Source organism: Gymnoscopelus braueri (assembly GCF_963280865.1).
Source record: "Gymnoscopelus braueri genome assembly, chromosome: 22".
Taxonomy (NCBI): Eukaryota; Metazoa; Chordata; class Actinopteri; order Myctophiformes; family Myctophidae; genus Gymnoscopelus; species Gymnoscopelus braueri.
Genome location: NC_137624.1, coordinates 30,160,758 through 30,185,195, shown reverse-complemented (window position 1 = coordinate 30,185,195; position 24,438 = coordinate 30,160,758). Strand labels below are relative to the sequence as shown.

The 24,438-nt window shown below is 39.8% G+C and overlaps 1 protein-coding gene across 1 annotated transcript in view; it reads left to right on the top strand.

The window, feature by feature from the left end:
• ccbe1 (collagen and calcium binding EGF domains 1) overlaps nt 1–24,438 on the top strand; it is a 46,318-nt gene that overhangs the window by 8,424 nt on the left and 13,456 nt on the right. Inside the window, exons 3-5 of the mRNA XM_080419599.1 lie at nt 20,519–20,571; nt 21,611–21,745; nt 22,470–22,607. Of these exons, the coding sequence (XP_080275725.1) occupies nt 20,519–20,571; nt 21,611–21,745; nt 22,470–22,607 (326 nt within the window). The remainder of the gene's footprint in view (nt 1–20,518; nt 20,572–21,610; nt 21,746–22,469; nt 22,608–24,438) is intronic.

Sequence of the window (24,438 nt, the reverse complement as noted above, 5' to 3'; positions counted from 1 at the left end):
AAATGGTTTCACATTGGTTGTTAAAATGCCAATTACCATGAAGTTTTGATTAGGCCCATATTAATCTTCTTCTTACCAGACAGTGTTTCCACAAATTAATCCTCCCCAAGCCAACACATCTCTCCATTCCCCGACCCCAGCGGCTAAAACAAACACAACCATTGTCCATACAGTTACAATATATTTGCAACATTCACTACTCACAGTGGTAGTGATAATAATTCCTTAAAGGTCCAACATTTACATCATGGTTATAGTTCATGATTTGTTTTGAGTTTTTTATAACTATCTGTAAGGAAACTTACAAGCTTGTCTTCCTGTGCTCTCTGTCAATGACAGCTTTCTCCAGATACAGTAAGATGTTAACTGGTTTTGTTAATTAAAGAAAAACAAACCAATTTTGACCTGAGTCTGCCCAGTAAGAAACCTTAAATCACCATTAACATTGTAATTATCAAATTATGTTTTTGAAGTAGACTGCTCACTTATAATCACTGGATGTAATATATACTGCTCCCTACTGTCAAAGTAGGAGATTAAATAGTGTCATTTTATACGTAATCTAACTTTAATGCTGGTTATATTGTTGGATAATCAGAAATAGTTCTGAAATATTTTCAGTATTACTGTAAAGTGTAATTTGATTTATTTTTTGGGGAAACACACTTGTCCATATGTTTCCATTTGTAAGGAGACTGTTATACAAAACATGCCTTTCCCGTAAAGGTCATGACTTTAATAATGGCTCCCGATGCCTTAAGTGGTTTTATCAAAATAATTTGACAGTTGTTATTTTGATCATTGAACTGTATTATCATTCTACACATACTTCAGCAAGCTAGGAAACCGTATAATTTTAGGGATAAGCAGGTAATGAAAAATTATGTACTTTCTCTATCAAGCACATAAAATCCTCAAAGACATTAAGTATGTTTCAACAGCTGAGGGAAAAAAGACACAGATATGATCAAAGCATTCATTAATTCATAATTTTATCCATATGACCCTGCTTTGTGAAAAAACGTTTTGATCTTGTAATGCCATAGCAATAAAACATTTATATAGTTTTTTTTACAACCACAGATTTCTGATTTGGATATTTAAATTATAAATTATTATAAATGTTAGGCCATATGTTAACAGTATATTCATTTCTATTAAAACACATTTATCTTCAAATATAATCATTTATTTTCCAAACCAAGTAATACTGTATATAATCATAACAAGGATTATATGAGGGATTATTTAAAAACCCCACTGTCTACTCTGTTTGGGTTCTAGTCTTCACACTGAACTGAACCATGTGGTCATGCCTCAGTCATGATATGGTTGTGCTGTGGTTAAACTAGCATAATGGTGGTAATTTCTAAACCAGATATTTGTGGTCTCCAGTCCCTGAGCTCTTTGTGCCATATGTAAACAGTACAAGGTGTGTGCACAGCTTTTTGATAACACGGTTTGATCTTTATTTGTACAAAGATTCCTACATTAACATAATGCATAATTGTTACATTGCTGGAGGAAAGCATTGTAAAGTGAGAACAGATCAACAAGTTAATCTCCTAATTGAATGCAGCAGTGTGCGCACTGCATGTTTTAGCTCAGTCTACGGGTCTTTTTCACAGCCTACTTATTATTCATTCTAAAAGTGTTAATTTATTCTCCATTACAAGAAGAATAAGCTGTTAATGCACTGCATGTAATGTATAATGTATGTCCTTCTGCAGGACACCAGCTAACCAAGGAAATGTTCCCCTGCACCATTTAACCCAGGGCCACACCAATCATGTTATATTGCAAACAGCTGCACCATTCAACATTAATAAAGCATTTTGGAAATGGGACTTCATGTTTAGTGCCTTTTGGCAGACCAGACATTGCCCCCTCCGTTGTTAATTTTGCAGGTATGCTGTTGAATTTCATTACTTTATTCACTTTCGTTTACTTCACCATACAGTAGCATATACAGTATGAGCGTATGTGTCTGTCTGCATTTCAGCGTTTGTTTGTATTGAGGCTATTAGTACAGTCATTCTTGATCTTTTTTTTATGTCAAGGACCCCCAGTTTGATATGCATTCAACCACGGGCACCCATTTGATATAATTATTTTTAAGGGTACACTCTCATAGTTACAGACTCATAAGGGTCCATTTGGTTCCTAACTATCAATCATTTAGCTGGGGACCCCACGTTGAATGTAGTATGTTATACGCTCAAGCGTGTTGCGTTCCTCACTTCCTCGCTAATGCAACACAGCCCATTCGGAACATTAAGGAACGTTTCATATGATTGCATGTCATGTGTTCTTGCAAACCACCAAGATTTGTTCCTCTCTTTTTTCAAACAACCAGACAATAGTACATTTTCAAACTTTTCCAACTAAGAAAACAGCAGGACATCTGCTTTTTACATGTAGGCCCAGTGCTGGAGCCCGTATTCTAAATATTTTTCCTTTGGGCTGAATGATTTTCTTTTCAAAGGTAATTTTTTGCCACCATATAGGTCTACTGTTGATTTAGGTTTAACTTTCCAAGAGGTCAATTCCCCAGGGTCCAGTTTTTATAGCCTCAATTTTAACATCTCATTCTCTTTGTCACTTTTGCTGGTTATAGTATGACTTCTTATGTTTGGAAATTGGTCCTTTGGAATACAAATTGCTCAAAAGTGTAGGAAAATAGCTCTATATAGAATATGTTTACAACTTGATTTATCCACTAATCACTAATAATAATCACTGTTTGCTCACAGTTATTCAAGGTTCAGAAGGCATGATCCTCTTATATGCTATGAACCTTAAGACTAATATTTCACCAGATTTGCAGCATACTACAAGTTCTTACAGTGTTTCCCCAAAATGGCATTTGGGTGAATTTTTCTGAAATGCAAGGCAGGTATAGTTGGAAGGCAATTCACACACACAACATTGCGAGCAATAAGACACGTTATAAACGATCATTTGATTTCAATGAATAATAGTTATTACCGGTAAGTAGTAAATAATAGAATAAATTCAAATAAAACAGAAACATTTGAGAATAAAACTAACTTGTTGCACAATAACAAAATATCAGTTAAAGCCAGCGGCAAACAGAAAACTTCATCTTTTATTTAAAAGAACTGAAAGTTGAAGCAGACCCCAGAGCTCTCCAGACCATGCTCCAGATATGTGGTGCATAAAAACTGAACGCATGCGTCTCCCTGTATAGTTTTAGTTGCGGGGACATAAAGCTGACCTGTCCCAGACGACCTGAGAGGTCTGGATGGTTCATGATGGGATCAGCATTACCTGGCCCAGGTCCAACAGAATGGTTTGAGTTATAAAAGGAGCATGTGGAAGAGATGATGATGGTTTACTGTAACAAACTACGGACAGACACGCTATCTGTCATTTCCTGGGTTGTCAACCTCAGAGACGTCACACACACCTCTGCACTTACCTTCAACTTTCACCTTCTCTGTTTCTTAATAAGCATCTATATGCTACATGTTTATAAGTCATGAAATAATAACACTTAATGGATTAATTATTTCAAGTGATCTCCAAATGTCTCTAAGATGATGAGTTGTATATTGACACCCGTTGACTTCAGGGCTCCATAGCCAGTATCAGTCTTTACATGTTGAGACTGTTATGAATTAGCAGACTCGACGGCGGAGGCAGGAGGTATGAGCAGCCGCTTCCGGAATCGGAAGGTTCCCGGTTCGATCAACGGCTCCCCCTGCGTTAGTGTCCTTGAGCAAGACACTTGCTCATATAATTTGCATTAGGTTGGGAAATTTGGTTTCCTCTGCCATTGGTGTGCATGAAATTGCACACTGTAAATCGCTTTGGATAAAGGTGCTATATAAATGCACGAGTTTACCATTTTAAAAGCTATCTAATGTGTTCTTTCTTTCTTTATTTACGGGACAGTGTACGTCAATACATGTACAAGAATTCAACCAATTGAACATGATATCATGTAACCATGCCGGATTTATAGCTAGAAGCTAATTTCCACTGTAATCCCACTGTTTGCTGTGCATGAACACAGGCTTATTACTGCAGAAGTAAGTAAGAAGCTGGTTGAAGTGGTTTATTGTCTGTATTAGTGGAGCAATGATGGCATCTATCCCTCTTATAAGGCAATAGACCTCAGGGAGATGGATTTCTGAGGTGGAGTGCCACACCTACCATCAGCTCCCAGTACTTTTACCACACATCGCAGTTACCCAAGCCGTGCTACTCACTGAGTGATCAGTGCCCAGGATCAAACGCTGAACATTGTGATTATAAGATAAATACTCTATACAAACTGAACCAGACAGAAGTGAAGTGTGGCCTGAAATACCGCATTGGCTGTAGACATCATGATGTACCATTAGTATGCACACTGACCGTTAACGTTTGCCAGAGCCTCTCATTACAGAGTGTGTACGTGTTACAATAGCGGAAATAAAGACAAAATACCCTGAATTCAGAGCAGGATTTTGAATTAAAGATGTTAAATTGAGCAGCGCATTCGTGAATATTCAATCCAGAGAGGTTGTTTGTTTTAGACGAGGGGCCTTAGTCAGGGAAGTGAGACTGAATCCATTGGACTGTCAAGGAACTGGGAAGGAACACTGAGTTCAAAATGGTCATTAACCAGTAGGTAATGTGCCATGTAAAATTGCTCAAATGGGTCCCCCCAGATGGGCCCCCCTTTCCATTATTACCCATGGCCAGAGTATATACTGCACACGCTGCATGGGCACAGACAGAAACGGCGTGGAAAATCGTTAATAATTTAAATGGGTAGATGTTGCATTCACTAGATCTTTGTAATTTATTAGCTCTATTGAAAATATAAGACTCTCTGACAAGCTAGTGAGACAGCGCTGGCAGCGCTGTCCGTAATTGGTTCTTTTTGTTCTCACATCCACCTATTCACTTCTTATTCTTCTTACTTTCCATCATATGTACAATATTTGCACAAGATCTCTGCCATGAAGCAGCTGTGTAATAACATTTAACTTTAGTCTTTAATACTGCCCTCCCGGGCCATGAAACCACAGAAACAGCAGGATCCAAGAGTGGTTCAGACCACCTGTTGATCATCTGTAAGTGACTGCTGCAGGAAATTGGAAGGGCCTTAAATGCTCTTAACCACAGCCTTATATATATGCTTCATCGTACAATGAATAGCGAGAAAATATAAGATCTGCAAGATCACACATTTTTTTAAGTATTTTTTTTTATCTTTGAAAATGATTGCCTATTATTATTATTATTATTACTATGGGGGGGGGGGAGTAGTTAAACTGTTTAATAGAGGACTGTCATATTCTTAGGAGAAAAACTAAATTAAAACAATGCCACACATTAAGGCATGAGTAAACTGATTAATCAAAATATTATGATTTATTCCTCTCTTTTTTTCTTTCTAATTGTAATATCATTAATAATTTAGTTCCCTGTTTTTTGTCACTACTGTACATTTTGCACATGCGTGAAGTTTTTCCTTTGCATTTACCCATCCTAATTATTAGGAGCAGTGCACTTCAGGCGCTTCACCGAGGTAGCAGTTAGGGGTTAAGAAGTCTTGCTCAGGGTAACTTCAACACAGACTGGACGGACTGGGGGAGGGGGGGGGGGGACCAGGGACCTGGGACCTTCTCGTTACCAGACGGCCTCTATATCCCCTCAGCTAGTTACTACAATATGCTGCCTGGTGGCATCCATGGTATACTGTAGATATACTGTATCTATTTGTATAGTAAAGTCAACATGCCGGTAACCAGTTGCCCATTTCATCCCTCGTAATCTTCTGCTGAGCCTTTTATAATTGTGGGGTCACGCACCAAAAATAGCAGATCTATAAGCTCATAACACATCGCATCACATCAAGATCAAGTATAATCAAGCTTTCAGTTGATATTAGAACCACAAGTCTATAGAAGACCTTTTATTGTCCCAGCTCGTTACTTACTCCTAAATGCTTTGGTGTTTTAATACTGTACAGTCACTGAATTTAATGGCCTATTTCCAACAGACAGACTGCTTTTGGAAAATGTATGTTTTTCCAAAAGCTGTCACTTTCCATGACATCTTAATTGTGTTATAATTACTAGGACATTACGCAACACAGTTACTGGAGTACAGACCTGGTTCCCTTCTGCAAAGAAAAACCCAAAAAAACAGTGCAGTTAATGTTTTTGATCAGATTTCAGATGCTATTTAGGCCCGGGAGGTAAAACGAGGTAAAATGTCTCAGCATTCTTGACCAGCAGTAAAAGTCTGCCTCCATACAAGAAGATATACTGCACGGCAAGACTTGTTCACCTGCGTTTAAACTAAGACCATTATATTTTTTAGAGTGGATGATTTCTAACGGTACAAGAGTTTTGGAGAGATTTTGAAAACACTAAGGTATCCAAAACATTCTTTTTAATAGGAACTCCGTGTGGTTTTTATATCGTACTATAAATCTGCTCTCTTCAGGGGATTATATTTTGGATACAAACTCTCCAGCAGTTACTGTCCCTGTTGACGTAGCTCAAGTCTGATTTATACACTGTCTTACGGCGGTGTTGCTGGCAGAAAAATTATGATCTACAAGCTAAAAATGCATCGTGGATGTTACGAATTGCGAGCTTGTAGATCTGCTGTTTTCGGAGCACAACACTGGCATATGACAAAACATAAATTAGATCTCTGCTCATGTCTAATGTTTGGCTCAACCTTATCAGCTTTGTGTCTTGTTGACCAGTTGCCGCTTACAATAAAGGGACACATTTTGACATGCTAGATTCCAAAATGTCTGGATGACATAATGTGAATGATCCTATTATATTATCCAAACCCTGAAGGTATTTATCAAACAAACTGCTGTACCAAACCCTAGTGTACACTGCAGTTTGTTTGAACCCATTTTTGGGTCATGACATCCTTTTTTTTAACGCTTCTACAAAACATTTTTTATTATAATTTGAAAGGATTTCCAAGAATAGAAATACAAATTTAGATTTATTTTTTCAGAACTTCCGAACAAAAAAAATAAATCTAAAACCTTTAAGAAGTAGTGAAAATAGCAGATCTACAAGCTCACAAATGTGTAGACCGTGAGCTTACAGATCGACTATTTTCACAATTTTTTAAAATAGGGCTTAAGTGATTAATTTATAATGCAATTTTGTATGTTAGGGTCCCGTCGGGGCGACACCAAATTCATCTTTTGGGTCTCAAGCTGAAAGGTTTGTGAACCCCTGGTGTACACATACATGTTCATTTGTTATGTTACACTGATGCTGCAGTTCGGGAAACCATAGAGTTATTCCCTGGTTTTTCTCTTCCCCCAGAACTGGGGATGTTGTGACATTACGTGATGCGTGCGCATGTATGTATGTATGCATGCGTGCGTGTGTGCGCGTGTGTGCGTGTGTAAGAGGTGAGATGGGCATGGGTGGATTTACGTAGATTTATGGGTAATACCGACACATCATTTTTACCCAATGAATATTTTGACCGTGCTCCAAGCTAGTTGTTGCTTTTGGATCCCGTCCTGTTTACGACACACTCTGGAGTCATGGAATGAGGAAGTCATGAGTTGAGAGACGGCAAAGAAGTATTACTCAACTATTCTACTCAAACTGTTACTTCCTGTTATTGGGTTTTTTTGGTCCCCTTTCCCTCTTTTTTTTTTGTTGAAACAATTATCATCAATCAAATGAGTAGATTTCGATGAAGTACATTGCCAGAGCATTCGCTGGACAGAAGCAAAACACACTGCAGTCAGAATGAAAGAAAAAACAGGCAATTAACTGAAGTTATCCAGACACCAGAAGAACCTCGGTCAGGATAAAGTGAACATCACAGTCAGTGACAGTCTCATCCTACAGTAAAGTATTGGGAATACAAACACACTGGTACAGTATATATAGTGACTTTTTTCTGTGTGCTGAAAAACTGCAGTACGCATGGTTCTAAATAACTGCCATGGTTTGTCTATACAAACCAAAGTAGAAAAGTTAAATGTGATTTAGGTATATGAATGTGCAAGCATTGACAAAAGTGTTGCACATTGCTTGCTAGGGCTTTCACCAACTAGTCGACTAGTATAACCACTAGTCGACCTTTTTGGTACTAGTCGAATAGTTGATATTTATTTTTTAATGGGGGTCAAAAGTATGCCCAATAATAGCCTAATATTGGGCAATAACCCCCTTTTGAGGATCCTTGGAGACGCTGCTTCCCTTAAAACGGCATAAAAATAAAGGCAGGAGGATAATAATAATAGTAATGGCATTAACCTATTTTTTAATAGGTAAATATCGACTAGTCAACTACCACAGGGTCAAATTAGTCGACCAGTAAAAATCTCTTGTTGTGAAGCACAAATCCATTGTTAATTGTTCGCTGCAGGTGCGTTGCTTACATCAGTGTACTGTAAGGTCAGCCTGCCATGTTTCTACGCTTCTGTAGATTTTAAAACAACCTACATAATTGGCCTAGGGTTTCATTCCCCTTTAAGTAATGTACCAATGAGTAATCTCACTCACATATTCATCTGAAATGGTTCTATGCACAGGGCCAACATCAGAGGTGTACAGTTTTCCCAGGGTGAACTATTGAGCCTGTTGTGTTAGGCACAGATCCAGGAATCTAATTGAAGGAGAACCTTGACACCTATATGCCTCAGTAGAGCACTACGGAGTTGAATCAATTATCCACACTCCAGCAGTCGGCCTTAAACATGGCTGAAACCCCTTTTCTCTGCACTATGGGGGATGTGGCGATGGAAATCAACAACCCAAGCCCAATACTTTGTTATAGCGAATAGCGATGAATAGCGAAAATAACGCTGCACGTTGTGAGCTTGTAGATCTGCTATTTTCTTCGCCTTTTAGGAGAGAAGGAGTCAAATCCTTCTGGCTCCAGGAATTCTGAGGAATGTTAGCAAGCTGTTGTGTTTAGTCAGGCTGTTGATATGGAGACTGTTATGATGAAGATAAACTAAGAACTTACAGTAAGCACAGACAAGTTTGCCAATATAACAGAGAGGGGGGGGGGGTGTTGGGACACGATTATCAAACACGAAAAAGCAGCTGCACAAATTTAAACGTAATAATTCATAAATAATGCAGTGGCTTACAGCAGTAATTGTACTTAACTAGATGGGCACCGGCCAGCCTACTCGGGAACGATGCAGTTTGCAGTTGGTCAGTCGGACAATTCTCGAAATACATGAACTACAGACACACGCACACACAGAGATTTTGCACATTTATAGTAGGATTAATCAAATTATATAATTGTTAGCATTCCCTTGTTTAGTTTATTTGGTAAGGCATGAGAGTTGATAACATTGTTGATCTTTGACTGTATCTTCTTCATTTACAATTAATAGGAATTTAAAAATAATTAACTGAGTTTGCTGTTTTGTATATGGAAAAGGAAAGGGGAATTGGCTTATGTGGAAGTGAGTTTATTTATCATTATCATTACAATATCTCTGAATTGAAAAGAGAGCTATACAGTTGGTGCTAAGAACTTGTTCTATAGCACCCGTACATAGATCTAAAAGTATAGATAGGCCTACTACTCCAGTGTTCACAGCCACCCACTGTATAGCACCTTGCTGAGTGACCTGATGACGTAGATCAGATGCATTTTCATATTGAACAAATGCATCCCATTTCCAAGGAAATTACCATTCTATACATTTATTTCTTTGTGTCTGCTCTAATGTTGCCTATTTAGATTCATCTTGTCATCACTACACACACACACACACACACACACACACACACACACACACACACACACACACACACACACACACACACACACACACACACACACACACACACACACACACACAAATGCAGCCCCCACTTTCAAAACGTGTGACCTAATCCAACCAAACACGCGATCACAGCTGACTAAAAGGCTTCTAATTCACTACCAATCTTCTCCATTTCCCAAAGGAAATTGGCAATACATCCCCCAGGAATTCACCATTTAAATCTTTTGTCTCAAGTCTTCACAAATTACAGAACACGCAACCTGGGTTCAATCTTCGTTTGGTGTATATTTATGCAGTAATTTAATAAATTCTCCAAACAAAGCATTAATGATGATTATAAGTTACTGTACATTCACAGCCATGCATGTCACTGTATACTATCGAGCATGTTCCCCTATAGTTTAATGGCCAAATTGTTTACATGCTATTTATTTAGAACCGCAGGCCATTAAAAGACACTTATTACTGAAACAGAAACATTGCGCTATTCATCTTACTGAGGATTAGTATTGGAATAAGTCACACGTTTCAATGTAGTGTAATTAATCGTTTTGAGTGTAGCAGGTTTTTCTCTCCAACCTGACAAACAGCTCCTCTGGTTTTATGGAATGTAGACATGTTATTGTAAACCACCAGCAGTGATTCTCCAATGAGGAGACTGCATGTTGCCTCACAGCTGCGTGCGTGCGTGCGTGCGTGCGTGCGTGCGTGCGTGCGTGCGTGCGTGCGTGCGTGCGTGCGTGCGTGCGTGCGTGCGTGCGTGCGTGCGAGCACTTGTACTTTTACTTAGACATATTATATGTTTGCGTATGAGTAAAGTTTGTTTATTTGTGTATTGTTCGATGTTTGTCAGGGGTGGAAGAAGTACCCAGATGTATTTACTTAAGTAAAAGTAGCTATACCACAACTAAATACTCTGTTACAATTAAAAGGCCTGTATAAAAGTTTTTACTTGAGTAAAGTACAAAAGTATTGGCATCAAAATATACTTACTGTACCAAAGTAAAAGTACTCACATTTTTCAAAATTTGTCAGACCTTTTGGAAAATAGCAGATCTACAAGCTCAAACCATGTTGCTTTGTGACATGTTGTGAGCTTGCAGATTTGCTCATTTTGAATAGCCAAAAGCATACTTTAAGTGGTTAATGTTTTGTAATAATAACCTAAATCTGCAAAGTAACTGGTAACTAAAGTTTTCAAATAATTGTAGTGCAGTCAAAAGTACAAATGACCAGCTCTGTGGCCCTGTGGCTAGAGTGTGTCCCCTGAGATCGGGATGTCTGGGGTTCAATCCCCGGCCGAGTCATACCAAAGACTATACAAATGTTTCCCAATGACTCCCTGCTTGGCACCAAGCATCAAGGATTGGATTGGGGATAAGTCCCTGCATCATGTCCAGGGGGTATACTTGTACCAAGCTACAGAAACAGGAGATAGGCTCCTGACTTATGGATAACATGGCTCTGGAACCCGAGGCTACGTTATTACTTACAAAAGTACAATATTTGCCACTGAGATGCAGTGGATTTGAAGTATACATCTCGAAAGATTTAAGTACTCAAGTAGAGTAAAAGTACCCTCAAAACTCTACTCAACTTGAGTAGATGTACTTACTTACTTTCAACCAATGTGTGTGTTCTGTCCTATATGTGTGTTCTGTAAAATATCAGACCTTCAATCTCAACGTGTTGCATCGGCAACACATTGTGAGCTTGTAGATCAGCTATTTTACGCGCGTGACACCATCGTACAACGAAGTATGAATCGGCCTTAAGACAAGGACAAGAGCAGTCCTCCATGTTTGTTCAGGGGAGGTCTTCTGTTTATAAGGTAATTAGAGTACTTACAGCTAACTGGGTGCAACCAAGGTCAAGCTAATCTGTGTGTGGAGTCCATGGGGCCCCTGTAATATGATCCGGATCACTAACCAAAATTAAATAACCTTTAAATGAACAGGTGGTAAATGACTCACAAATTGACTGTGACTTCCCCTTTACAAGTATAGGCTGTGTAATGTGTTGTGTCCTGTTCGCGGGCTGTAAAAGCCTGTGTCACACGAAAGTAGCTCTATAAGCTCACAACGCTTTGCATCACGACACGTTGTGAGCTTTTAGATCAGCTATTTGTGCCATTTTTGAACATTTTGAAAATGTTGTTCGCTTAACAGGCCCAAAACAGGGATAAATGTATAGTATTATGCCATTCAGGATTCTTCCACACAGAACTAGATAGACAGGCTTAAATGTGTATCTAAAAGATATCATAGCACTGTTCATTCCGTTAGTTTTTGGTCGAGGCATCATTCACTGCACATTTTTACCACTAGCGTCCCTATTCTATGCATGTCAAAATAGGTGAACATTCAGCTGACAACATGTCGCAATGTGACGCACTGTGAGCTGGTAGATTGCCCATTGGTGAAGAGATTTGGTGTAGAGGGAAATTGAGGTATTGGTAGTGTTCTAGCAATTCTTTGCATTATTCTATAGAGGGTATTCATGTTGCACATTTGATTAATATCCAGAACTGACCCAATGGAAGGCAATATGTGGGCAAACTGTTATGTGAATCAATGCCAAGCATTGATGTCAAGGTCTTTGATAATGACACGGTCATTAGAAAATTGTCATTCTGTAACACACATGCATGCATACACGCACATGCACACACTCACCGGCAGAGCCTGGGAGTGTATCGTTGGCTGTTAAAATCATTAAATTTATCTTCAGCATCACCATATAGATCCCTCCACTCTGCAAACATTCACCTTGAACAGCAACACAGTTTGACCTTGAATAACCTAAACACACATCATTAAAGAAAGGTCATGCTTGGAACACAAGCAATAATCCTAATCAGCAGCAGCATGTTAATTGACAGAGAAATCAATGTCAAATTGCTAATAATCTGACCTTTCTGCCTTTCCTCTGAATGTTAAAATGGTTTTACATCTCTCTAGTTTGAACTAATGCAACAGTAATCAAAAGAAAAACTCAATCCTGTCCAGACTTTGTATTGAAGTATATATAATTTAGCTAGATTTGCTGTGTCTGTAGTATAGCACCATGTGGACAACTGGTGGTTTGTGGTCAGGTTTTCTTCATAGGCCAGCGCAACTCTAAAATATACACAGTAAAAACCCGGAGTGTTCATTTAAATCTGAAATTGTAAAAGTGAATCTTTATGTAACCCTTACAGGTCCATTTTTACACTTTCGAATTTAAATGAAAAGGCCCTCCAAATTTTCCCACTCCCAGATAACGAATCATGTATTGGTTAGAGGTTATTTGATTGTTTTACCGCATTGCCCTCAGGTAATCAATCTGAGCTGAGTATTAATCAACCAGAGTCTACATTATGTTGTTTTAACTCATGCTGGTCATATCACCAACATTTATTTCGTTTTTCTTTTTCAAGGATCTGCTTTCATGTCTACAGATGACCTCATACGAATATGTCAGAATGGTAGAGATTAACAGTTTTATACAAAATAATTACTCTTTGCATTGATGAAAAACACAATGTAATGCTTACTTTACACGTCCATACGTTATTATTTCAAATGACTCTTCTGTGTACTTTGAATTCCAGATTTGCTTATGAGATGAGAGACGGTAATAAATGGTCTAATGTCATATTGAATATGAGAAGGGCAATGCACCCTTTTGTTTTCCCTCAACCGTAGTACCATTTCTCCGAAAATGAATTTCCACAACAGTTCCGATGTATCCTTTTCTCCGTGAGATACGGTTTCCTGTTTCGTGTGATTCTGGAAGCTAACGTGATCTGTTTGTTTTTTCTTGAGGCCTTTCAACTTACCCTGCTTATTTTCTTGGGCTGTTTATTTGCTATAAGTGCTTTTTGCCCTCATGGGGACATGATGAGATGAAACAGTGGGTCACACAGGAAACCATCCTCAATTCAACTCTCTTAGCGTGTCCATTGTTTCTCTTCCAAAGAGGAACAGCGAGAGAGATAGAGAGAGAGGGAGAGAGGAGAGAGAGAGAGAGAGAGAGTACCATGTGACATAGCAGATTCCGAAGACAAACTGGATACCCTGGCCCGGTCACAATGTTTCCCATACTTCACATACAAATGCACATTCACATATACACATCATAGTGACAATAGTCAGTGTCATTCGAGTTTAAATATGAACTGACTGATTGTGCAGATTGGGTTTAAGCGTGCATGTATCTAATCTTACTTGTTTTTATACGTTCTCCCTGTTGTGTACATACAATATAGTACAGATATAGTACATTAAACACAATACTAGTACAGATATAGTACATTAAACACAACACGTCGCATACCGTAAATTCAAGTACATTTCAGTACATACTCTGAAGCAGAAATATGCACAAAGTCAAATACACCACCCACTCGAATAAATACTGTATATTCACACACTGGGACAGGCTAGCTGACCAGAGAGTGCACTAACAACATTGTCGCAACATGTCCGGTTTGATTCTGACTGGAGATCTGTTGTATATCCTTCCCTTTCTCTGCCCTCAATTTCCTAATTCTATACTATCCTGTTTAGCTGAAACTAATTTGCAGCTATGCCCCAAGGTTGAATATATTGGGTAATGATGAATGGCAGGCAATTTATCATCATACCCATAGCCTTCTTTATACATAAAGACAATGATTTTTTTTTTAAAGCATTTGATCAACGCTAATTGAATTAAAAAAATTAAATGACAAAATGGTAGTCACACCAGGATTTCCTCACAGTGTGGGTAGAGAGTTGGCTGAGAAGAGGGCAGGTGCTACTGGCTCTCACACGTGTTGGTATGCAGCTAGCGAGTATGGAAAGTCACTAGCTCCAGTGCCACCGTTGTGGTGATTTAAACTGCACCAACCGTAGCAATTGTGTTTGGTGGCTGATTGTTATCCAGGTCTGACTTATCAAGTTCCTTCCGCAGCGAGGTCACTTGTAGTGACAGTGCAGTTTGCGGTGGCACTTTAGCGCAAGCTAGGGCTGATAACGGTTGTCATCCCTTGGGCTGGTATGACTTATCACTCTCTCAGTCCTTTTATCACTCCCCTCAACCAGGGCAAATAAAGTCTAAACACGCACAATGCTCATGTCCTACTCTCACCTCATGGTGCACCTCCCAAGTGGAGAATTGTTCTACCTCTAGATTAGACACAGTTAAAGGGATGTGAGTGTTGAATGGCATTAGAGACTTATAATCACATTGCTTCAGGTTCAAATCCCCCAGTGGGAAATTGAACTGCAGTGAGGGAAGTCCTTGTAGGCCCAACTCCCAGCTGAGGCAGGAAATATTCAGCTGTGCTTGCACTTGTGTTGGCTAAAGAGTACTCGCATTTTGACTGGAATAATGTGAAAGATGAAGTGACTCCAAAAGGCTGTCTTATTATTAGAAGCAGATGAAAGAAACCAGTACCAAATGGTAAGAGGTTTTAATGGTGATCTACTGTCAAGATTGGGCTTAATTAGATTTATTTAGATTTAATTTTATTTACCAAACTTTTGACTTGTGTTTGCTGTTGAGATTAGGCAAGTTCTATTACTTAATTTGATTGATTTAGATATAATTTGATTTACCAAACTTTTGGCTTGTGTTTACTGCCGAGATTAGGCAAATTCTATTGCTTAATTTGACTGATTTAGATAAGGAAAAATAAGGAACAATACTATGTAATTATAAAGGAATAGCTGTCTTGTCCTGTGTGTAAATGTCTGTTGCCCTGACTGTAAATGTCTGTAACCTTGATTTCAACATGAGTGAGCTGGTTGGCAGATGTAGAACAGAGAACTACTGTAGTGCACTCCTCTGGGCTTTAAAATGGCTGATTTATACTTGTTTGCGCGCCATGTCGCTCACAGAAAATTGCCGATCTACAAGCTAGCAACACGTCACGCTGTGACGCATTTTGAGATTGTAGATCGTTTATTTTCAGTGTGCAACACTGAAGCACAACTAAGCATAGAAACAAACTTGCAATACCAGATTTCGCCACTTAGAAATCAGTGCTTAAAAATTCTCCCCCGGTCCTGGGGGCTTGCAACTAAGTAGCCCTATACAGTAAATCACCCATAAGGCTATAGAAGCACTTACATGCTTTCCTTTCCTTTTAATCCAGTAATATAGACCACACAATACAAAGGGGGCACGTGTGTGTGTGTGTGTGTGTGTGTGTGTGTGTGTGTGTGTGTGTGTGTGTGTGTGTGTGTGTGTGTGTGTGTGTGTGTGTGTGTGTGTGTGTGTGTGTGTGTGTGTGTGTGTGTGTGTGTGTGTGTGTGTGTGTGGGGGGGGGTGTGTGTGTGTGTGTGTGTGTGGGGGGGGGTGTGTGTGGGTGTGTTGGTGTGTAGGAATATCCCTATCACCGTAACCACACCTGAATCTAAGCTTTAAAGCTTACAGTGCATTCTGTTCTATAGGACCACCATCAAAGCCTGTATTGCTACAATGTGACTTCATGGAGGTAATTGGATTTTTCTTTTCCTTTTTCTTTTTATCACCTCCTAGTGTGAGGGCAACACCTGGTAGCACTTTCCCCAGACGTGTGAGCCAGAGATGAATAGCTTATGATGCAGTATTATTTTGACTTGAGTCATAAATATAGTCATTCCTGCATAGCGATATAATGAGGACTTGTGGTTTCTGTTGTTCACTCATGTCTGGCACCGATAGATTATTTCACCAATGTTTCCTTTTGAGCTGGAAAGAATACGACTTGAAGTAGTGATGCAATCCATCTATGAATTCCACAAATCGCTGCTTGTGTTTGTATGACTGTCCTTTGTGTGTCTTGAGAACCGGCCAATACATTTGTGGAGTGTGTTGTTGCTGTTGTCGCAAGGGAGTGCAGTGTCGAGTGTGAAGTCAGCAATTGCGGAAAAAGTACTCACATTTTTTACTTAAGTAAAAGCAGGGCCGCATTAAGGCCCCTCAGGGCCGTGGAACTACACCAAATCAAAGGCCCCCCCTCAACATTAATCGGACAATATTGGGTGCGTTCACGCGCACGTGCGTTTGGTGCACGTGCCACCGCCAGCACGATCGGTGCTGACACAGGCACTGGGCAGAGCCTTTCCAACTTCAGTCTATGCTATGACTACAGTGTCTATCATTACAAATTACATTTATTATTAAGGAGGTTACTTTATGATCATTACAGTCGTAGCCTACTAGACATATGGTGATGAGATGGGTAACAAATGTTTCATATTTATTTTCTTATTCTTCATAAGAAATTCAACAATTCAAGTTTAGAATTGAGAAAACAATACTCAGCAGAGATGGTAAAAGTACTACTCACTTTCTTCACTTAAAGTAGAAGTAGCCTCAGATACATTTACTTATGTAAAAAGCGACTTTAGTAAAAGTACTCATTCAACTAATTACTCAAGTAAAAGTACAAAAGTACAGGCTCTGAAATGTACTTGAAAAGTTAAAGTAAAAAGACCTCTTGAAGTCTACCGCAGTGGTTCTCAACCTTTTTACCACCTCAGAAAATAATATTATGGCTCACCATTATGACCGACTGAAGCTAAGCTAAACCTACTTCAAACAAACACACACACGCACACACACACACACACATCTTCATTGTCAGCTTAACTCACCATGCTGCGCCGAGGTTCAAAGAGTTTAATGCACGGCACTTCCAAAGTTTGTACAATGTTTAAGTCACAGGAGCTGGTTTTCATATCGTAAATATGAACGTTGGCCCAAATCTTGCGTTTAATCCACATGGTTCTTGTTTATTTGTGTAGCTGTCACAGACCATGATAGCAGAGTCATACAGTTACTGGTTAACAGAAACAAACTTATCCTAAAAGCGGAGGATTTCAAAATAAGAGCCGCTTGTAAAGATTAGTCGACAGTAGTTTTATTTTTTTGTCTACTTACAGGAAGTAGAAGTGACACATCAGTACCAGCGGCAGCGACGGTATGCAAGAGGTTTGCATCTGTTCTGCCGCGCAACATTAAAAATAAAGCAACATATGTTTCTAAATATATATAATTCACACAGCAGGGCCCGAATATATACATTTTTATAAATAATAAGAAGAAGAATATATATAATATTATAATAAAATAATATAAATTTTAAAAAAAATTACAATAATATATATTTTTTTAAATACATAATTCACACAGGGCCCCTGGAGGCTCAGGCCGTGGAACACAAGTTCCACTAAGTTCCGCGGTTAATGCGGCCCTGAGTAAAAGTATCAACACTGCAATGTAAAAATACTCTGTTAAAAGTAAAAGTCCGGAATTCAAAATTTACTTGAGTAAAAGTGCAAAAGTATTGGTATCAAAATGTAATAAAAGTAGAAAGTAGTTTATGCAGGATGTCCCATTTCACAAGTTTTCAAATGTATAAAATGTATACAAATGGCCAAAATGTATATAGGGCTGAAGTGGTTAATGTGTGTTTTGTAATAATAATCTAAATCTGCAAAGTAACTAAAGTTGTCAAATAATTGTAGTGGAGTAAAAGTACAATATTTGCCTCTGATATGTAGTGGAGTAGAAGTAAAAGTACTGAAAATTGGAAAAACTCCAGTAAAGTAAAAAATACCTGAACATTTTACTTAAGTACAGTACTTGAGTAACCGCTGGAAGTCAGTTGGATCAGCGGTTCTCCAGAACCTGCGTGTGTAGGGTTGCCAATCGTCCCTTGACATACATAAACGTCCCTTATTGGTAAACTAACAGTCCCTGAACTGACACCTTGTTCCTTATTTTTGGGAATCAATCAATAATCAATCAATAACACATCTAGCAAGTTCAAAGCGCTTATATAGACTACATACGTATACTATAATACAGGTTGTTAACCACTTAAGTCATCTAAACTTAGTGAACTGGTCTAGAGTTGTCCCTGTATTTGGACCGTTTTTTCCCTTTACACAAATCTCTTTGCCAAAAATAGCAGATCTACAAGCTCACAACATGTTTGATACAATGGACCCATAAGAGTCCATTTGGTTCAATCTGTACACTCTCAGAGTTATGGGGCTCCGTGACCTAATGCATACCAAACTGAAATTTCTATTTAAATTTTAAAAAGTTTGAGAACCACTATAATAATGCAGAGCAAACAGGTGAGGTGAAGTAAGGACACGAGACAGCAAAAGAGTGGAGAAAAGAGAGAGTCAATGTTAAGCCAGTGTTTGAGTGAGTCAACTGTTCAGAAGAATGGAGGAGAGCCAACACATCCACCAACACGGTGTGGCTCAATGGGGGGTTGCTACTGACTGTAATTCAATGGAGTGTCCTCAGATGAGAACCAACGTGTGTGTGCGTGTGTGTGTGTGTGTGTGTGTGTGTGTGTGTGTGTGTGTGTGTGTGTGTGTGTGTGTGTGTGTGTGTGTGTGTGTGTGTGTGTGTGTGTGTGTGTGTGTGTGTGTGTGTGTGTGTGTGTGTGTGTGTGTGTGTGTGTGTGTGGGGGTGGGTGTGTGACTATATTTAGGGCTAAAGGGCCGTTCACACTGAGCAATATAACTATATCGTTCACCATTGTATTTCATTTTTATAGTTGGTGTGAACTCTGCCATCCACTTGACTTAAGTGTATTATTTGTATAGTTATAATTACAGTGGTCAATATGAATGGCCCTTAAAAGTCCCCACAAGTATATGAATTAATAATTTGAGAAATAGATGTCGTGAGAAATAGACCGTTGTTGTCAATTTGGATTAGGATTAGGGAGGGACAGCGAGTGCATTTTCCGGCAGCGGCTGCTGCCGAGGCAGCTCCGCGGAGCTGCCGGCGGCGCCCGCTTTGGGAGTGTGCTGCGTTTGTGTAACGCAGTCCCCACCAATATTATTTACGATTCTGTGCCTATCGGTACATAACTCGGAAGGCGCTTAGTCGAATAGCAGACCATCGGCCGGTCGTCGCGGGCACTCGCGCCTGGAGGCGCTCGGGCGCGACTCCTTGGCCTCAAGGTCTGCTGATTCGGCGCCTCCGTCATGGTCCAAAACTATACTTTATCAGCGGAAAAAGAAGTTGACTGCCGCTCCTCCACCGGCAGTTCCGCGGCAGTTCCGCTGCTCCGCCGGCAGCTGCCGCTCCACCGCCGGCAGTCACTGCCGGGAGCTGCCGCTCCTCCACCGGCAGTTCCGCGGAAGTTCCGCGGCTGTTGCCGCTGCCGGAGAATGCACTCGCTCCTTCTGGGATTAGGTTTGGTTTAGGGTTTGGAGTTAGAGTTATGCCTGATTTATACTTAGTTGTGTGCCAGTGTCGCGCAGCAAAAATAGCTGATCTATAAGCTCACAACGCATTGCGATGTGTTGTGAGCTTGTAAACGTGAAGTCGGCTACAGTGCACAACACCGGCGCGCAAATAAGTACAACTCAACCTTTAGGGTTAGGGTTCAAAATTGCCAATATAAGTGGTCAAATGGTATGTATAAAATTGGCATGCCAAAATTTCGATGTCCTCAAAAGTATAGTAATAGTAGTTTGTGTGCGTGCGTGCATTTGTGTGTGCGTCTGTGCATTTGTGTGTGTGGGTGTTGCCAGGTCTGAAGTCTGGCCACAGCCAGCTTTTTTGTGGCGATGGTTCAGACATTAAAATGGAAAAGCAGTAAAACAGATCCATGTTGGATTAAGAATGACCAGATGAACCGTAGTCTTATGAGATGCTTGCTAATTTGGCCCTATAAAAAGTATATTTTACGGGTGAAGTGTGTGCCTTTTAAAGTGTTCAAGGTATGTTGTGTATCATTGTCAATCTTATCTTTTACAGGAAGAAGTGCTGTGAAGGCTTTAAGTTTGTGCTGGGCCAGTGCATTCCTGAAGGTACTGCAACCTTTTCCAAAACGTTTGGACGTCTGTCTCGTGCAGTCGCTCGTGATATTTACTGGAACGCTCTCTCTCATCTTATCCCATTGGGTTTCCCTCTCTGAGCCCCCTAGAAATGTTCAATTGACTTTGTGTTGTTTTAACCTCACTGAATAAGTGTAACACCAAGGAACACATGCCAGCACATTTTTTATTAGCAAACTCAAACAAGTGTTTGATTAGTGTGGGATTTATGTATTGTTACCAGAGGCTGATTCAACAATATAGGCTTGATTCCAAATAATGTCTAATTACCCCATGGCAATCTTTGCATGATATGACATTATGTTGAAAGTATATCATTTAAACATTATGACCAGTCAGTATAACAACACACATGGTGTTTTCATGTTAGTAATGAACATATTGTTTCTCTGTTAACCACTTCACACTATATACTATGTACGTGAAATAGCAAAAATAGCCAATCTACAAGCTCAATGTTTTGCGATGTGACACGTCGTGAGCTTGTAGATCGGCTATTTTTGAAATTCTTCAAAATGTTATAAACTAAGTATCATTGATTTAGCAATGCCTGCATCTTTGTCGGTACTGATACTGATACTGTATGTACAGTAAAATGAATAATATGTAATTATGTAGACAGCTCCTCATGCAGCATCTGTACAAGTCAAATGATGAGGTTAGTTGATGATGAGAAACATTGATTTTACTCTGAGAGCCCACGTGTCTTCTTTATATTTACACTAGTCGCTCTCAAACATTTTCATGTCAAGGACTCCCAAATTGATATGAATTGGCCCCCCCATCAGATTTGTTTTGTGCCCGGGACCCCCATAAAAAATGCTCACAATTATCCATTTATTTTGATTTTTAAACATTTTCCAAAAGTTGCAGATTAACAAACTTGATGCGACACGTTGTGAGCTTGTGGCTCAGCTATTTTAAACCCCCCCCCAAGGAACCCCCGGGGGCCCCCGGACCCCACTTTGAGAACCCCTGGTTTACAATGTCCCCATTGCCCATCTCCCTGCAGACTATGACGTGTGCGCTGGCGCCCCCTGTGAGCAGCAGTGCACAGATCATTTTGGTCGAGTCGTGTGCACCTGTTACAATGGCTACCGCTATGACCGCGAGCGCCACAGGAACCGAGAGAAGCCTTATTGTCTGGGTGAGTGACACTGACACAGCTCCATTATGCTGAGGATATACTGTCAAAACCTATACCTTAATGATGCAGGTGTTTTAAAGGTGCTGTAAGTGACTGTTCAAATTAAGTGTTAAATCGAATCTATATTCCGATAAAATAATTGCTATAAACTGTACAGTAACAAGGGTCTCCCCGTCTCTCCAGCTCCTATTAAACAACAAACATAAAATGCATTTTCAGGTTGGGATACCAATTTCAGTGACTGAACAAACTCTCTATAGCAAAATTATCAGAATATAGAGCTTTAACATTTTAGCAAAAACCTTTAGTTTTAACCGAAAAATATCACTAACAGCAATATTAATGGCATTTTCTATAAATTACAATTAGCCTGTTTAGTATACGATATATCACAACTTGTAAGCTGTCTATATACAGAATCAATGAAGTTTAGGATATCTTTTCTGTTTGTTCTTATTTTAGTGCCATTTAAATGCTATATTGCCCGTATTTAACCACCTAAGCCCTTGATGTACGACAAGGGCAAAACAGCTGATCTGCAAGCACACAATGCTTTGCGACACGTTGTGTGGTAGATCTGCTATTTTTGCGAATGTTTTTTTGTTTTTGTTATGTACGATTGTTTTACATTTTTGAACAAAGACGCTATCATGCTACTGATCATTTCAAATGCAATTCACACAAAGGTTGTCATTTTCTTTACTTATTTATTTATCCATTGCAGATGTTGATGAGTGTGCAAACAAAAACGGCAGCATATGTTCTCAGACCTGCATTAACACCGTGGGGAGCTACAGCTGCGAGTGTGAGAAAGGTTACTTCCTGGAAGAAGACGGTAAATCCTGCGCCAAAGGACAGACAGGTGAGCGTAGCTTATAGAAGTGACCACACGTGTGTGTGTGTGTGTGTGTGTGTGTGCGTGCATGCGGGCATGTGATTATTCTATCGATTACTTTTAATTACGGTACACTTAAAAAATATATATATACCAACTAAATTCTAATTTAGTTTTTTATAATCGACTTAAGCCCTATTTTATACTGTGTGTGTGTGTGTGTGCGTGTGCGTGTGCGTGTGCGTGTCTGTGTCTGTGTCTGTGTCTGTGTCTGTGTGTGTGTGTGTGTGTGTGTGTGTGATGGAGAAAGAGAGACAATTGGAGAGAGAAAGATGGAGAGAGAGAGCGAGGGATCGAGAAAGATGGAGAGAGAGCGACACACAGAGAGAGAGAGAGAGACAGAGAGATGTGGAGAGAGAGCGAGGGAGATGGAGAGAGGGGGAAGAGAGAGGGGGAGAGAGAGAGAGAGAGCGAGGGAGATGGAGAGAGAGGGGGAAGAGCGAGAGAGAAAGAGAGAGAGAGCGTTTCAAGCATGGACACCTGGTAGTCATTACACCTAGCAGCTCCTTGTACATGTCAGAATGTCTCCCTCGCTCAAACACTGCCCCTTGACTCCCAGTCTGTTTGGATTTGCTTGACGCATTTGAGGCTAACATCACAAATGGATGAAGGGATGAGAAAGAGTCCGGCCCCAGATTCGGTTGCAAATGGAGCGGTCATGGCGAGTCATGGGCTGCAGATTTGCAACTTCCTCCCATGAGCTTGTCTTCCATTACTCAGATAGAAAAAGGCCTTTTACTAACAGCAGTTCTTAAGCCTAATTTATGCTCCGTTGTACGACGGTGTCGCGCCCCGGTGTCGCGCGCCGGAAATAGGCGGACCTACAAGCTCTCAACATGTCGCACTTGCAACTTGTTGAGAGCTTGTAGCTCGTATAATTTTCAGCGCGTTAGACTGTCGTACGACAAACATATAAATCAGGCTTTACTCTAGGAACGAGGTGCTACGGTACACACTCAACCCCCCCTGCTGTGTGTCCCACTGCTGAGACAACATACTGGAGAAAAATACTGTCCAGAAGCTCTCAGACATCCATTACATTTATATATTTATACATTAAGTCACTTTCTACTCCAGTCCAGACACAAAATAAAACAAGACAGAGTCTAATAACAGTGGGGCTTTCCTGTGAAGTCTGTAACTATGGATAAGAAATTACTGCATGTGTTTACGTGCCAAAATATAAGATCTTAAAATGTACATTGAAAACATTTCTTCAGTTTTACTGCAGTGCAGATGGACAATTTATTTCCTTGGTGCCTTTACATTGAGTTACAGTGATATGCATGTATCTTGAACAAATGATGAGCTAAGATGCTTTTGTGGTAATGTTGCTGAGCTGTGGCTGGTGTTGCAGTGCCAGCTGAGCTGTGTAGTTTGCTGCGTAACAGGCTCAATAGCAGGGGACAGACGACAGCAGGTTTTCCTTCAATGTTGTCTTAATTTCTGCACAGCACTAGCCTACATTCACCTGCTTTCCTTGCTTTTAGGTAATATAATGCAATAGCAGAAATGTGCGTGCGTGAATGCGTGAGTGGATGGCTGATAAGGTACGTTAACAATTGACATGCATGACTGAAACGTCACGTCCATTCAGTTCCATTCGAAGAGAGCGAGGGGTTGGAGCATCTACTTGTGACAGTTTTGACGTGTCATGGTTACTAAAAAAAGGTGTCTGAACGAAGTATGGCTCGAGGGAACTATGTTAATCTTTCTTTTTTATATAAAGCTGATATTTTAATTTGAAGATATTTGACTGAAATGTTTTCAGTTAAGTCCATTGTTCACTTTTCCCAAA